This window comes from Ictalurus punctatus, chromosome 21, assembly GCF_001660625.3.
Source record: "Ictalurus punctatus breed USDA103 chromosome 21, Coco_2.0, whole genome shotgun sequence".
Taxonomy (NCBI): Eukaryota; Metazoa; Chordata; class Actinopteri; order Siluriformes; family Ictaluridae; genus Ictalurus; species Ictalurus punctatus.
This window is the reverse complement of record NC_030436.2, coordinates 10,094,224-10,111,100: the sequence shown is the minus strand read 5'-3', so window position 1 is coordinate 10,111,100 and position 16,877 is coordinate 10,094,224. Positions and strand designations below refer to the sequence as shown.

The 16,877-nt window shown below is 38.5% G+C and overlaps 1 protein-coding gene across 1 annotated transcript; it reads right to left on the bottom strand.

Moving 5' to 3' along the window:
* Positions 1 to 4,370: 4,370 nt before the first annotated feature.
* tnfrsf1b (tumor necrosis factor receptor superfamily, member 1B) lies at positions 4,371 to 16,412 on the bottom strand. The gene is made up of 9 exons (XM_017450690.3): positions 16,179 to 16,412; positions 11,857 to 11,950; positions 11,651 to 11,776; positions 11,101 to 11,259; positions 10,041 to 10,131; positions 8,374 to 8,621; positions 7,961 to 8,026; positions 7,474 to 7,508; positions 4,371 to 6,315 (listed from the first exon to the last, which is right to left on the bottom strand). The coding sequence occupies exons 1-9, from the start codon at positions 16,236 to 16,238 to the stop codon at positions 5,938 to 5,940; spliced, it is 1,257 nt and encodes a 418-aa protein (XP_017306179.1). The 5' UTR covers positions 16,239 to 16,412; the 3' UTR covers positions 4,371 to 5,937.
* Between the last annotated feature and the right edge of the window lie 465 nt (positions 16,413 to 16,877).

Genomic DNA, 16,877 nt, shown 5'->3' with positions numbered 1-16,877 from the left:
GATTTTATTTATTTATTTATTTAAATAAATCCGTTATGTTGAAGCTATAAACTGGGCCACTGTGATGCCTTTCGAAGCGGCCTTGCTCCATTTTCACACCAAGATTTATTTTAACCAGCTTTGACAAGTTTGCTTACAGGATAGGTCAGGAGAGTTGCTGATGCAACCTATTTTCCCTCAGAGATGGCCTTAAATAACATCTGGCAGATATTTAGGTGTGAATGAAATTCACACTAGCACACCAGACTTTTTCACTTTCATCTGATTTAAAACTACACAGCCTATGTGGTTAAGAATACGGTGATGCTACTGGAAAATGCTGCTACTACCCACCACCTCAAATATAGTGGTGGGTTTCACTCTGACTGAATCACTGGCATTAAAGCAAGACCTCGGTGCACGAGGAGAACGAGAATGATCCTAAAAGTTCAGATAATGCAAATCCAAAATCACAGCTTTTAGTTGAATAAATGCTGTGCGGTGCAATCAGATGCGATGTGGCAAACTTTTTCAGTTTCATTGAAGATTTTAATCTCTGGTTAAAGCTGTGACTTCCAGGGGTCTGTGACGTGCAGTTAGTAGGGGGAAATGCATTGCCACTGCCTGTTTCTGCATTCGTCAGTCTGTACAGTATTTCACGGAGATTTTTTGTGATTGTTGCTGCAAAAAAAGTTTGATTTTCAAAATTTGTGATCCAACTTGCAGGTTTTTTTTTTTTTTTTTTTTGCGGAAAACTATACGAATCGGTGAAATCGCACAAAATTGTTTTGCACAGTCTTTCGCAGTAATGTTTGTTAGTAAATGAGACCTTTTAGGTGTTCTCATGTTCAACATGCATGAATCGAAGAGGGCTTTGGCTGAACGCACGTTGTGATGACATCACATGACGCGTCCTGGCTCAAATCTACAGTAATTTAGAAAAATTGCATGCTTCTCCAAATATTGCAGAGTTTCCTTGATTTTGCCTTAATTTCTGAGATGGAAAAATCCAGGAGGGACTGCTTCGTACCTGGTTAGAGCACCAAATATCTGTATGTGGATGTGAACCAGAAGGGGGAGTGGTCTGAATAAGGTTTTTTTTAAATTATTATTATTCAACATGAACCCCACCTATATGTTCCTGCAAACTCAGTTTGTATAAAGATATAATAGAAATGTGGTTTTATTTTTAGATCATAGTGAAACAGTATTTAGGTCAGGTTACTGGAGCGAACCACTGATGGAAAACAAATGAATAGTACTCCTCCTATTTGTATGTATTTAGAACATATATTCATTATGAATGATGTATTCATATTCAGTTACACCCCTAGTAGACAGGGAGTTTTTACGATGGTAGTTATAGAAACTCGTTGCAGTATCACAGTTATTATATAGCTATTATTTCGTTTCAGATGAATCTGCATACCATTATTTGCAAGACATTGAGGTTTTTGAAAAACAGTACGTTAAGGTATTAATAGTGATACAATCAAATATACATTTACTGGACACTTTAATAGAAATAGCTGTAAACCCAATCAGCCAATCATGTCACAGGAGCGCAATGCACCAAAAATATACAGGTCAATAATTTCAGTTCATGTTCGAATCAAACATTCGTATCACTTTGACCACGGCATGGCGGTTGGTGCCAGTTTGAGTATTTCAGAAACTTGTAATCTTCTGGGATTTTCACGCACACGTCTCTGGATGTGTGTCGGAAAGCAAAAAGCACCCAGTGAAAGGTCAGAGGAGAATGGCCAGACTGGTTCGAGTGGACAGGAAGTCTATGGTAAGTCAAATAATCACTCTTCACAACCAAATTGAGCTGAAAAGCATCACAAAGTGCGCAGCCCAACAAACGTCAAAGTGGATGAGCTACAACAGCAGTCAAACACATCTGGTTTCACTCCTGTCAGTCAAGAACTCACCCAAACTGGATAGTTGAAGCCTGGAAAAACAGCAAGCGATGTTGCATGTGAAAATCCCAGGAGATCAGCAGTTTCTGAAATACTCAAACTGACACCAACAACCATGCCACGGCTACTAAGAACACGTTTCTCCATTCTACTGTTTGATGTGAACTGAAGCTTTTGACCTGGATCTGGATGATTACGCATTGTGTGACTGCCGCATGACTGGCTGATTGACTGGCCAGTGAGAGAATTTCTGAATGTGATATAAGAGATGCTCCCTGGGATAGGCTCCAGATTTCCCCATGACCCTGAAAAGGATAAAGCAGTATAGAAGATGGATTAATGGATGGATAGAATAGCTAATAATAAACTTTTCTGCTTTAAGGTCTTAAACGAGACATAACAGTGTTGTTAGACACCTAAATCAGGCATGTGCTAGTAAATTAACTTGAGCCTGTCAACAGGGATGCACATTAGTTAGATATGGAAACCTGCTGATGCTATTTAGGCTGTATGTCGTAACAAGTTTTTCAACAAGAGTAAATGAACATGGATTCCAATTTTGTAGATAACAGTAGAATGAAGATAAATTTCTAACCAGGAATGAAGGAGGATGAACCGTTTGCACTCAACTGCATAAGCCCAATTGACTAGTCAGGTAAATCGAATCACATACATTTTTCAGTTTCTGTCCAGTTTGTGGGTTTATGGCTTCTATAGATGGAAAGTTCCATCCATCCATGTTCTACCGCTTACTCCTTTTCAGGGTAACCTGGAGCCTATCCCAGGGAGTATCGGGCACAAGGCAGGGTACACCCTGGAAAGGGTGCCAATCCATCGCAGGGCACAATCACATACACATTCACACATCCATTCATACACTACGGACACTTTAGACACGCCAATCAGCCTACCATGCATGTCTTTGGACTGGGGGAGGAAACCACCGCAGCACAGGGAGAACATGCAAACTCCGCACACACAGGGCCATGGTGGGACTCGAACCCCCTGGAGGTCTGAGGCGAACATGCTAACCACTAAGCCACCGTGCGACCTGGATGCAATGTTCAGGAATAAAAATCTAAAACAACCACAGTAGATAAACATCTTGGTGTACTGTATAGTGCCTATGTGTGAAGATTTGGATTGTGATAATAAAATTCATCTGTGGTATAATAAAAAAGCGGGTATGTTTTTTCTTTTTATTTTTTTTTACGGAAGTGGTTTCTTGTTGCTAAATGTTTCACAACTTCTGATTTCAATCATTTTGGGTAATGGTGGTTTTCACCTCAGCGTCTTTCCTAAACAAAGTGCTGACTTACGACAGATCATTTCCTGTCATCGTTTACAAACCAACCATTTCCTACAAACCGTTTTAAGGTTTTTGCGATTACTCAGAAACTTCCGTTTTTTGCTGCGCTGCAGTTCAGGGAAAGGTGTGCAAATTCTCAACAATACACAACCGACACCTGCCCGACCTTAGATTTGTGACTGAACTATTTCTTAATCTTGCTGAAGCATGCAGATGGCTGTACAACTGATTCTGGGCTATTAGATTACTTTATTCACACCATGTTGCTCTATAGACAAGACTAACCAAATGCGTGCTAATTAAACTAAAGCAAATGCTTATACCTTACTGATGTGGATGACAAGAACAATTACAGTTGGAACAATAACAGTAATGCATTGGTTTTTACTGTCTGTCAGTTCACATTTCTAGTGCCTTGCCTAATTGAACAATTATTTAAATACAATACAAAGACAACTTATTTTTGCTAAACAGAAAGGAACAATTTCAGCCATGGTTAGGCAAAAAAAAAAAAAAAAGCAACAATCACTGGCCATAATATTGCAAAGTTTATGACTTGAAAGAGTCGACTCTTATTGGTGAGCTGAGCCAAATGATCTGACTCGGTGAAAAGAGCCAGAATTCACATCACCAGCTTAAACATTCAATTGCGAAGCCTCAGAAGATGCAATCAATCAGTACTTCATATGTTACGGGAAAAAAAAGATCCTTCTACATGATTCTTTATCTCTGTTAACACCTGTATCGATCCATACGTGGTGGATGTGATTCAGCGCCGTTCTGGGGAAGATCTGACTGAAATCATTTCTGTGTGTGTGTGTTCACTGACGTATCCGGCTTGTGAGAATCACCAGATAGCATCAGTAAGATGAAAGACTTTCGTTACATGAAAAAGTTTGGAGGCAGCTACAAATGAGTCCCATGGTCTCATACAGTGATGCGAAGGACATAAATAAAGATATTGTGAGCTGCAATTATTTCCAGACAGCAGGAGCAGCATGTGAGACATTATTTTTGAGCAAGGCATGAAAATTATTTAGAGGAAATGATTTGTTAAACAAGGTGCATATAATATATATATATATATATATATATATATATATATATATATATATATATATACACACACACACACAATACAAGACACAGCTGGCAGAAACGACAGAAAGGAAAGAAGTTGTAACATTTATTCATTCCTCCACTCTCTCTCTCTCTATATATATATTCTGCTGTATAAAATATAATTTTAATCTGTACAAAAATAATAAACATATAAAAAATAAATTGTTTCACTTTAACCCCTTAAACTATCAGGTTACTTTTCAGATATTTATTTTAAAGTAGAACACACAGTAACTGTTACAAATTAACAATCAAACCAACAGAAAAGAGGTGTAGCTGGGAGTTTAAGGGGTTAAATGTTTCAGATTACATTATATCAGAAGACATTCTGAGCAATAAAGTATACAGTATGTAAGACCTATCTACAGTCATGTTATTTGATTTGATTTTTTTCTAATACCTCTTGGGGGCGTCAGTGATCTACATGTACTAATGTTTGCATTTCCTATTGATATACAGTGCAAGACCACAATACTTCCTCAGAGTGAACGTGTGGGTAAAGTGCAACTCGCCTACTTGTTATTTGACATTTGACATTCAAACAAGGGCATTCAGTTTTCTTTTGAATTCTGCCTTGGCTATACATTCAGGAGGACTCACATTGTTAATGTTAACATTAATGATTACAAAAATGAAGGAAGATAAGGGGGAAGGAAAGGGGGTCTTGAGTACTTGAGCCTTCCTTAACTAAACTAATGAATGATGTAACTGTTCTGATAATGGTCCACAGAATTCTTCCCTGAGATATGTTTTTTAACCGCACATCATATGTTCAGTCAATTTGGCTTTTTCCCAACGAAGAGAGAGAGAGAATTTAAAAAACAAGTGTTCACTCATCAATCTTCTGTAAGCTTTTAGATCACGGAGGAGGGAGCACACACTGAACGGGATGCCAGACCATCGCGGAGCACTTCATGTCAAAATTCACACGTTCCCGTCTAGAGACAATTCAGTGGAGGCAGTAAACCTACCAGCATATTTCTGCGAGGTGGGAGGAAACCTGAGAAGCCGTAGGAAACCAACACAAACACCCGGGGTATCGATTAAATACCGCGTTAAAGCTCCATCACAAAACACAGTTGATTTTCTCACTTCAGTGGAATTAGGTTGATTGTACAGACAAGTCACAGAGCAGTAATGCTCTCTGTATGCAAATGTTTTTTTCTTGTGTCATACATATTTAAGAGCTTATCTGTTTAAGGCATGCAAATGACCCTCGGCAGGTTAATCCATGACCTTCTTTCGCCACGCTACCCTCAAACAAATTTCATACAAGTGGGCTTTCCCTTAGCCCCCTGTCTACTTTGTGTCCTTGCATTCAGTGCCAGTGTATGAGGGGAAGTGTGTTGGTGGACGTGTGTAGGGTTTTCATTTGCATATTCAAAAACGTGTTTTGATGATAAATGTGTGGGTGTGTTTGCGCCTTTTCTGTTGTCTAGTGGACTCTAAAACAGGGTTTGCGTGTGAAATAAAATCTACACATGACTACTGGTGTCAGTTGATGATCCACTACAGCGCCAAACCCCACCACACACACACATACACACTCAGCCTGAGATTAAACCTTCACCGCTAACAAGCCAGTGGATTTCCCCCTTGTCTTCTTCAGTACTTAGTCATCCCACTTTCTTGCACTGACTGTATCGCGTCTTTGCTGTCCTCTTGCTCACAGGATATGCACAGCTCTTCCTCTTGAGAAAGAGGAAACTCAGGCTCCGGCTGGTGCACGCAGGGGCTGATGGGAATGGAACAGGAGCCTGTGGCCGGGTTCACCTGGCAATTAAACGTGGCCGTGATGCTGAGGTTAAGAACGGGGCTGGAGACAGCGGGCTGCTCGGCATGGATGCAGTCCTGACTCACGCCTGTGCCCTGGCTGTGGCTGTCAGATGACGATGAAGTGGACGGGTCGCTGCTGCTATCTGCTAACAGTCCCTCTTTTTCTGTCGGGCTGGAGAGGTGGACTGAGTTTAAACTCTGTCCGGCCTAAAGACAAGAGAGACGAGCGTTTAAGCTGGAGTGTGAAGGCCTCGGCATACTTAACTTAGAGACAACAATGACTGTCATGTGAAGACTAAATCACTTTTGTGAGCTTGTAATCTTTGTGTATGAGTGCTCCAGTACTGCATGTGGCTACTACAATTTCCAGTGAGATCAAAACTATACACAGTTGAGGTCATAAGTTTACATACACCTTGCAAAATTTGCTAAATTTTAATAATTAAAAAAAATGTTTATTTAGTTCTGCCCTGAATAAGCTATTTCACATAACAGATGTTTACATATAGTCCATAAGACACAATAATAACTGAATTTACACAAATGGACCATCTTTTCACTCTGAGGATGACTGAGGGACTCTTACACAGCTATTACAAAAGGTGCAAACATTCACTGATTTTCAAGAAGGCAACACAGGATACCTTAAGAGCCAGGGAGTGTAAACTTTTGAAAAGAATGATCGGTGTAAATTGTTATTATTTTGTCTTCTGTGAAACATGGAAATATCTTATGTAGCTTCTGAAGGGCAGTACTAAATTTAAAAAAAAAAAGAACAATTTACATAGATCATCCTGTTCAAAAGTTTACACTCCCTGGCTCTTAAAGTATCTTGTGTTGCCTTCTTGAGTATCAACGAACGTTTGCATCTTTTGTAATAGTCGTATACGAGTCCCTCAGTCATCCTCAGTGTGAAAAGATGGACCTCAACATCATATAGTCGCTGTTGGAAAGGTTGTCAAATATGTAGAAGATGTTCGAAAAGCAAAGAATGTGCAGGATCTGGAGGATTTATTCTGAAGAACAGCAGGCGGTTTAACTGCTCAGGACAAACAAGGGACTCTATCTATGAACAACTATCACAAAACATAAACACAGTCGTTGATCATCCAAGTAACGACACAGTATTAACGACAATTAACGACACACGTGTGTAAACTTTTGAACCGGTTCATTTGAGTAAATTCTATTTGAGTAAATTATTGTGTCTTGTGGACTATATGTAAACATCTGTTATTTGAAATAGCTTATTCAGGGCTCTACACATTTTCTCTAGATCATGTTTTTGCAGATTTTGCTGAAAATATTCCCATTGCTTTCTGACTTTTCGTACCCCATAAAATATGAGTCCATTCAGATACTTACTTCGACACCTTCATGAACTGCAGGTTTAGCTAGAGCTGCGAAGAAAATGGGGGGGGGGGGGGGGGGGGGGATTAGAAGAAAAATATTAATAAAAAACAAAACAAAAAAAACAATCGTACCATTTTATAATTTATTGAAATTCATTTGAAAGAACAGACTGGCTAAAATAGAAAAATTGCCAATATTGTGCTTTTGCCACACATTCTTCAAAGAGCCTAAAATCTTGCGTGTTAGAACTGAACAAGTCTTATGACATCATAAAATATAAAAGCAAATCGCGCTAAATGTAAATCATGCCCATGAAACACGAGAAAAGAAAGGGTATCTACCAGGCTCATGGTTCATGGAGGACAGTTTACATTACATCAGAGTCAAGTGAGTACGATAAAAGATGATGATTCAAAAAAAAAAAAAAAAACTTTCAATGCTGTACTTTGATCTATGCTGATTCTGACATGCCACATATACAAAATCTTGCAGACATTACCTTTCCTGTGACAAATACAGAAAGTTGCTATCAGCAAAACCATCAGCAATGCAGCGACAGGCAAACCTGATGGTGCAAGATTGATAGATATAAAGAGATAGCAGAAGGAAGAGAGAGAGAGAGAGAGAGAGAAAGACACAGAGAGACAAAGAGAGAGAGAAGGGGAACAACACAGAACGGAAGTAAAGAAGGAAATGTCATATAGGGCAAGGAAGGGAGGGACAAAAAAAAAACACAAAACACTTTAACACCATTGCATGCTGAGGTTCCCAGGAACTGGCCTGCTTATCTCATTAAAAAATACAATAACAGCCAAGAAAAACACAATCAATATCCTGATAAATACACAGAACAATCTATCTACAGGAATCAGCTTTTGGCTTGTACCCCTACTATAAAAATTCTTGCTTTACCGAACCATAAGGCGATGAATCTGTCAGGAGGGCGTGGTGAATATACAGGGAATAAACTCTGTGATGTGGAGTAAGAAGTCAGGAATGGAGGCATCGTAGAGGGCTCGGTGGGTGAAGAACTAGTCTTTGGCATGATGGTTAGGGGACAAGTGGTAACACGACTTGGGACTGTGCTCAGAACTGGACCACACACTGTGTCAGTTGTGGCAGTGCCCCGAACCAGCACACTCCTGCAATACAGATCACACCTGAAAAAAAAAGGCCTGTTAGTGTGCAAAACTCACTGGAAGTGTTTAAAGTGCCAAATAAGTGCCTTGAATGCAGGTGGCGAGAAAAATGTCTCCTTATACGTAAAAGAAAAGTGTTTTGAGCTACATTCAGTAAGGCTCAGCTTGAAAAGTGAGTCAGCTACTGAGATTTCACTGACAAGATCACACACAGAAGTTCCTCAAGGGTTATTTTGAAGCATTTAAGAGTTCTACTTTGAACCTTATTTGAAATGAAAACCAAATAAAATGAATAGTCATGAATAAAAAATATATACTTCTTCCTGTTTACTGATTTGCAACTGATGTGAATTTTAAGGCTAACAAGTTCTGATATCAAGCTAACTCACGTTAGCCTATTATACTATGTAAAGCAGTAGCCAGGTCTCTATCGAGCTAGCTGATATTAGGCTAATTAAACCTAGCAGCTAAGTTCGCTAGCAAGCTAACTAACATTGAGCTAAGTAAAAGCAGATGCAAACTGCCAAGTGTTAACCGTTAGTCATGCTCGTTAGCAAGCCAGCTAACATTAACTAACTAAAAACCAGCAGCCAATTCACTAGCAAGAGAGATGCTAGATAAATGTAGCCTTTTGTTGTGTGCTAAATGTTAGCCAAACTCGCTAGTAGGCTAGCTTATGTTAGGTTAACGGTTATATTTTGTATTTAAATCCAGGAGAAGCTAGCAGGAAAGGGAACAAAACATTAAGTAGCTAGGAACCTAGCCAACAAGCTAACAAACAATTAATAAACTATATATTAAAATCAGTAACTAGTTTGCTAGCACGTAGACAATATAAGGCTTTCATATTGTAAACAGTAGCCAAACTCGTTAGCATGCTAGCTAACAATTCCCTGATGAAAAAAAAACAAAACAACAAACAATAGAAACGCTCTCAGAATTTGTAATGGTTTTAATGGTTATAATGGAAATTGTATTGGTTTTAATGAAAACTGTAATGGTCCCTGTGGATCTCTACTGGTAATTTGTTGCCTTCTATTGGTGGCATGTTATGTCTAGTGGATACAATTAAGGACCTATGTCCTTAATACGTACTTCTACGTAATGGTTTTAATGGTTAACAACTGATGGTTTGTAATGGGATTTGTAGTGGAAACCATTTGAAATTCTGTAATGGTTCTATTGTTTGTTTTAAGCAGGGCTGACTAACTATTAGGTGATTAAAACAATTAATCAAGCGACCTCTGCGTGCTAGAAGGGGACAGGAATACAAAGTGGAAATTGTCACTGATTAACTTGTGTGCAATTATTTTATAGTTTTATTATCACTCAGGTACCGAATGCTGTGCTTTGTTGTAGCAGTGTACGAGAAATGATATACATATACACACACACACATATATATATTATATATATATAAATAAAGTTTATTATTATTACCGAGTGTGTGGCAAGCATGGCTTCGTACTGGTTTCATTAGAGTATGTTCCTTCAGGACAAACAGCACACTTGACATTTTCTGTAGCCGTACCTGCATCAGACACATGCAAATACACCCAAGTAATCTTACAAATCATGGTTCAGTGGTAGAAAAACAGGAAAATAATCAACAACATGCTTTGACACTGGAGACTCCTTCCATAAATGTTAAATAAACATCTTGATTACATGATTACACAATGATTGATCTGAAAGCATTGTCTATCCCTAACAAGTATGATGATGATGATTATGTTGATGTGTGAGGAAGAAAAAAAACTGGTTCAAACCAGAACTGTTTTCCCTGCTGAAAAAAACAATATAAACCCTCATAGAATTTGTAATGGTTTTAATGGTCATAATGGGAATTGTATTGTTTTAATGGAAGCTGTAATGGTCCCTGATGGTATCTACTGGTAATATGTTGCCTTCTATTGGTGGTATATTATGTCTAGTGGATACCGTTAAGGACCAATATTGGTTTTAAGGGTTATCTGATGGTTTGTTGCGGTATTTGTAGTGGAAACCGTCAGAATTTCTGTGAAGGTTTCTATTGTTGTTGTTTTTTTTCCAGCAGGGCTGCGCTTTTTAGCCTACAGTATTTGTTTGTTTTTGAGAAAGGAGCCATGTGCTATGATGATCTTGAACTACTCACAATCCTTATCATACAATTCAGCCTCATGATGAAACAACAGAAGATGCGGTCACAAGTTCAAAACCAACACAAGTTGGTTACTTCTGAATTAATGTTTTGTCGCAAGCTGACCCCAAATACACATCCATCACACACACTTTCAAAATCTTCATGTAAAATGTCTTCCATACAAATAAGTTGTAAATGTAAGTTTTTACTGTAGAAATGAAACATATTAGAACAAGAGCTGGAACTACTGTCAGAGCTGCTGTTAAAGAAAATTAATAAACACTTTCTGACCCAATCAGAATCGAGCCATCGAAAGTGCTGTTGTATAATAATGCAATAAATGTAAATTAGTTTATTGTATTGAACTTTCTCTCCTACCTGGTGATATAGCTCCTTTGCCTGGGATACACGGCCTGTGCTTTTGACAACTAGTACAAGAAGGAGAATCATCTGAATGAATGCAGTACCACCCAGGCTTACACACACATACTGCATCACTGACCCTGGTGCACTGCTTGGCGTATTGCATGCCCTTGTCTGCCAAAACAATTGAGAATTGAAACAGCATTAAAAAGGGGCAGTAAAAATGTAAAAATGGTTGATTCTACATACGTAAGGAATAAACGACAACCAGGTGGGCTATTATAGGAAAGTAATCGATGACGAGGTGGTATGATGCATATGATATACTATTATTTTTGTTCAATTTATTATTAATCTTTATTCAGTGTCCTCCATGCAAGTCCCTGTGAATGAGCTGGTACTATAGAAACGCTAACATATTAGATCAAGCACATTCATCAACATCTTCTGACCAATCACAGAGAATTGTGTATTTGAGAATTCAAATACACAGGAGGATAAATATAAATATATAGGCATGATATTAGGCATGGGCAGATTATGATCATTACAAAAAGATTCCTACCTTCATAGCATCTAGTGCATGAGAAGCAGTTTGGGTAATAATTCATGTTCTCCGAGTACATTCCATCAGGACACGGCACACACACCGTATCTTCCGTGCTGGTACAATCTCTCTCCTTTCGAGTTCCTGTATCAATATTAACACACCTAGTAAGCACCAAAACATTTCAGCATTTAAACACATCATCACATCACGCATCATCTTACCAGGTTTGCATTTGCTGCAGCAGAAGCTCTTGACCTTGTACTCAGTAGAGCGGTCCCTGCACGCACCATTAATTTCGTACGGCAGCGAATAGGACTGCAGGTGAAAAAACAGCAGGAATCAGAGACTGACATTCAGACAGACCCGCAACCAGGAACTGACACTGCTGAAAAGATCCCAGCAAAAGAGCAGCAGCAGATTCCACTTCTCTACTCACTGGGATATTTTTTTTACAACAAAGCATCAAATCTTCCCTATAGTACAGAGTGTACAATCTATTGTCTTCAAGTGGGTATTGTTGCACAACTCAAAAATGTGCATGACTGTCAGCAGACCTGTTGAGTAATCAATTAGGCATCAATTTAAGCAATATTTTTAAAAAACCCCACAGAAGTTTAATAACAGTACTGTAGGCATACAGAACAGCTTGGGAAGGATGGTGATAGTGAAGTACAGCTACTGTTGCCACTCCAAAGTTGATTATTTTCCAGTAACGGAGTAACAGTGTTTTATTATAACTCTCATATCACAGTAATTTTGCTAATGATTAAAATGTTTTATTTATTAAATGTCACATACTTTTAATGTTATGGTATGTCAATGTTATATGTCTGGATTAAAACATGCTGTTATTTGACAAAAGAAAAATGTATAATTGTTGACATGGTGACCTTTTCTGGTCGATAAGGAGATGTTTAATTAACATTTAGAGAAGGAGTCTCCGGTGTCAGTGCTTTGCAACACAGTGAGGTAAAGCTATAACTTTTCCGGAGTTAATGCTTTTTGCGTTTTCTCAGTTACACGACAAGCTGCAGTTTACTTCTTATCGAGAGAGAGAGAGAGAGAGAGAGAGAGAGAGTGGAGAGGGAACAACCGGTTATAGCTGCTATAAAAGAAGTGATAACAGGAACAGGTGCATGTTTAACAGACATTCCACAACATTAAATGTAACTGTAAATGTAATTAGGTTAATTCTTTAATTGTGCCTTCTGCTATTATAGCAGCTGATGTGGTATAAGAGGAATAATTCACTTCTTTCAACGTACAAGAGAAGAATTTTAATTATGATGTTTTATTCAGACCCATAAAATAAAATATTTGTAGCTAAGCAGCAAAACAACAACAAATCCTCTTACAGATTAATAGTTTAACATTTAGTCTAACGCATTATGGTGCAGTTGCACAAATTTGAAGATAAATCCACCACATGCTATTAACCACGTCTCTTCTCAGAGAGAGAGCGATAAACACCCATTCTGGGAAACGCATAACGCGTTGCCGGAAAAACGAGCTAAAGACAAAAGTTAATCGCTTCCGGAATGCATTCCTCTATCTGCCTGTAGACAGCACCCGCCCCCTGCGCCATGATTGGTTAGATGTTCATTGTCGCAGTCCGCCGGTTGGAGGGTTTCACGCAAAGATCTCGCGCGTAAGAACATCTAACCAATCATAGCGGAGGAGGCGGGGTTCGGTGGGGAAAGGTCTTGACACTACCTGAACAGTGGCAAGCTGCATGACGCATCAACCACATATTATGTATCTAAGCGCACAAGAGCTGACACACATGCTTTTACACACACACACACACACACACACACACACACCTTACGGCGCCTGCGAAGACACGCTTGGTGTCCGACTTTTGCACTTGCTTTGCAGTAGTTCTACAAGCTGACAACAAATCTATTGACATCATGCATGTGACTTGAAGTGGAACATTTGAAGTGGATTTTTTTTTGAAACATTGAACCATTACACTTCAATGTCTTCTGTTATATTAAAGAATTCTGCACTCCAATTCATAACAATTTGATTAAAGCAAGTTATCAATACATCAACATTTACTGTTAAATTAAACGCTTATTTACAAAAAATTATAATAAAAGACGAATCAGGTTTCAGACCTTCCTTGTTTGTCAGTTTTGGAATCATAAATGAAAAAATCTATATTTTCTGGCATACATACATGATACCGTAATCCATTTCAAATCCTAACACGAATACATTTCTGTTTAACAATAAAAATGGATTCACACAGCAGTTGCATACATTCAGCCTTCCCTGAAATCCATTTTTAAAAAAATAAAAAAACAAGCATAAAATATAACAGTGAACATCACTCATCATTATTACCACCAATATGCCATATCATAAAGATCCAAAATATAAATTGTTAATGTTGTTTTTATCATTAAAATCATTTCCCCTTAGTAATCAGAAAATGCTCATGACAGTTATGCTTTTCAAAGGGGTTCCACAAGGTTTCTTTATATAGGTATGGATTCTTAACTTTCTAATTGGGTTCTAGCATTTATGGAAGGGAAACGGTCTGTTATAGGGTTCTATATATTGTAGAACCTTACAGATTTCCACAGAGGCGAAACCATTGATGAAAAACTGCATAGAAGATGTTAAGTAAGGAATAAAACACCGAGCGTCATGCAGCTATAGTAAAATAATCCAGTGGTGAAGTGAAGTTACTGTTACTGAACCGAAGTTGATTGTTTTCTAATAACAGTACATCCTGAAGCTTTGGCTCTGACACTGGAGACTCCTTCTTTAAACGTTACATAAGTGTCTCACCATGTCAACAATTACATTTCCATCACATTAAAGTACCAGAGCTTGTCTCTGCTTAGTCAAATAAACCAAATGTGGGTGAGCACTGTTCCTCTGCACTCTATTTACACCAACTCCACGAGAACCCGTAAAGAACTCTACGTAGAGCAGATGGTTTCCTTTTCATATACGGTTCTAAGTGGAATCCATTTAGTGCAGTAGTAGTTCTTAACCATCCAAGGAACTATTAAGGAATCCTCATTTTCTGACAGAAAACAAAAGTTTCCTGGACAATCCTCTGGTGTCTCATTGGTGGAAACTTCAAAACGTGGCATGGGGAACCTTTTTTTTGTTTTGTTAAGTGTACTAGTCCTTTTTCATTTTGTTTTGTAGATGCACTCTAATGAAAAAAGGGTTCGTCGATGTTTTTTCAAAAGTCTTTCTAAACGGATTCTACTCAGAACCGTATCTGAAAAGGAAATCCTCTACACAGAAAAAGCAAAAAGCTGCTAGAAGTGTCTAGTCAAGAATGAGCGCCAACGCATCCCTAATTTCAATTAAGAACTCCTCAGCACTCTGACACACCTTCTGTTTAACGCCTTTTAGGATGTGTACTGGATTCTTTATTTTCTTCGGAGGGATTCGAGCGTTTTGGTTTGATTAAACTGAAAATCACTTAATTTTACATTACACGTCCAGGTTTATAAGCCACAGAATGTCAGTTGGAACAAGCAGTTGAGCACGAAATTTACATGATTTACACAAACTATTCAAGCCCATGGGTCTAGTAAAAAAAAAATTTAATGGAAAATTGGATATTCTACAAGAACTGCCTGGAAATTGTGAGTATTACTTGCTTTCTCCAGAACTTTTCCTCAATGAACCATGCAAATGTGGTGAATCATAACGCCCTTTAGTGTGATATTAGCAAAAGAGCCTTAAAACTCAAAACAACACAGAAGTCCTGATAACCTAAATCCTACTTCTGCTTGATGTAAAAGTTGAACACGTGCAACGCTTTTCTCTCAGTAAAGAAGAGCTGCATAAACACATTTCAGGTGTGACGTTGGTGTTAAAGAAACCATCTTCACTCCCTCGGTGAATAATGAAAAGTCATGCAGTCGTTATTAGGTCGTTAACAGTTTTAAAGGGATGATCGGTTTGCAGTTCTGGTTTGACATACACAGCAAATCAAACCTGCCCATTTAACACTTTCCTCTATTCTCAGTTCACCACAAGTCTGTTCTGCTGAACTGGGATTTTGTGGGTAATTACACAACGTGAGTCACACTTTCATGGTGAAGTTCAAGTGTCTATAGCAGAAAATTATTACAACAGAAAAAAAAAAAAAAAAATAAGAGGAGTATAAAAGTCCATAAAACTTAAATCAATGTACAATTTCATACATGAGAAACAACACAGGTGGTTAATATAAATACAGCATATATATACATATACGTGTACACACACACACACATACATACATATATATATACACACACACGCGTGTGTCAGTGTGTGTAACCAACAAACCATATAATTACATAAGAGAAAATCTGAACAAATATAAACCCTTTCCCCCCCAGTAATTTATCATCATTTATCATCAGTAATCCAGTGCAGCTCCTCTGATCAAACGTCCTAACGACTTTCCCAAAGGACTCATAAGCAGGAGGCTGAAAACTAACATGACTATCGTTATGAATCATTCATTACCGCGAAACATTACTCAGCAAAAGTAATAAAGAGATATGAAGTTTCCTACCTTTGCTTTCGCAAGCGACGCGACAACGCCGAGGATCAAACATCGAAGCCCAACGTTCATTTTTCCAGCTTTTTTTTACGCGACACTAAAAAGCGCGCTCACACCGTTACGGAGACCTGAAAAGCGCATTCACGGCATCACCGCCCCGCTGCATGTGAACGCGCACTTTTCTTTTCTTTTTTTCTCTTAAGGGGTTGCGGTCAGAAACCGGAAGCACACAGACAAACTTCTTCTCGACTCTTCAGCGTCACGTGTATGGTTACATAACTCTGCGACTCGTGAAAAGCAGGAAGGAAACGAAACAAAACAATATATATATATATAAATGTGATGAATAATTAAGGCAGCTTGTCTGAACATGCACGTTCTGAAGTTTTGTTTTGTATTATATACTTCTGTTTAGCTGCTTGGACAGCAGTGCAGCTGCAACTCACAGGTTTATGCTGTAATACTTTACGGTTTCTAGAGCAACAACTCATTCACCGGGATTTTTCTGTAAGGAGACGTTTATTTTACGTTTGAGGAAGGAGCCTCCGGTGTCAGAGGTAACGCTGTAAGCTTTCTGACATCTTCAGGACAGGAGTGTTTATGTGGTGTAGTTTCTTGGTAACCCGGCGATTTTATTATTTATTTATTTTTGTCTTATTAACTTCAAGAGAGGGGCACATGTTTGCCTCACACCGCCAGGATTGGGGGTTC

What these genes read in the sequence shown, in the direction of transcription:
- tnfrsf1b (XM_017450690.3), bottom strand. Translation starts at nt 16,238, where the DNA reads ATGAACGTTGGGCTTCGATGTTTGATCCTCGGCGTTGTCGCGTCGCTT. An exon ending in ATGCACTAGATGCTATGAAG is followed by an intron (nt 11,260 to 11,650) that starts GTAGGAATCTTT and finishes TTGTTTTGGCAG; the next exon opens with ACAAGGGCATGCAATACGCC. An exon ending in CAAAGGAGCTATATCACCAG is followed by an intron (nt 10,132 to 11,100) that starts GTAGGAGAGAAA and finishes TGTCTGATGCAG; the next exon opens with GTACGGCTACAGAAAATGTC.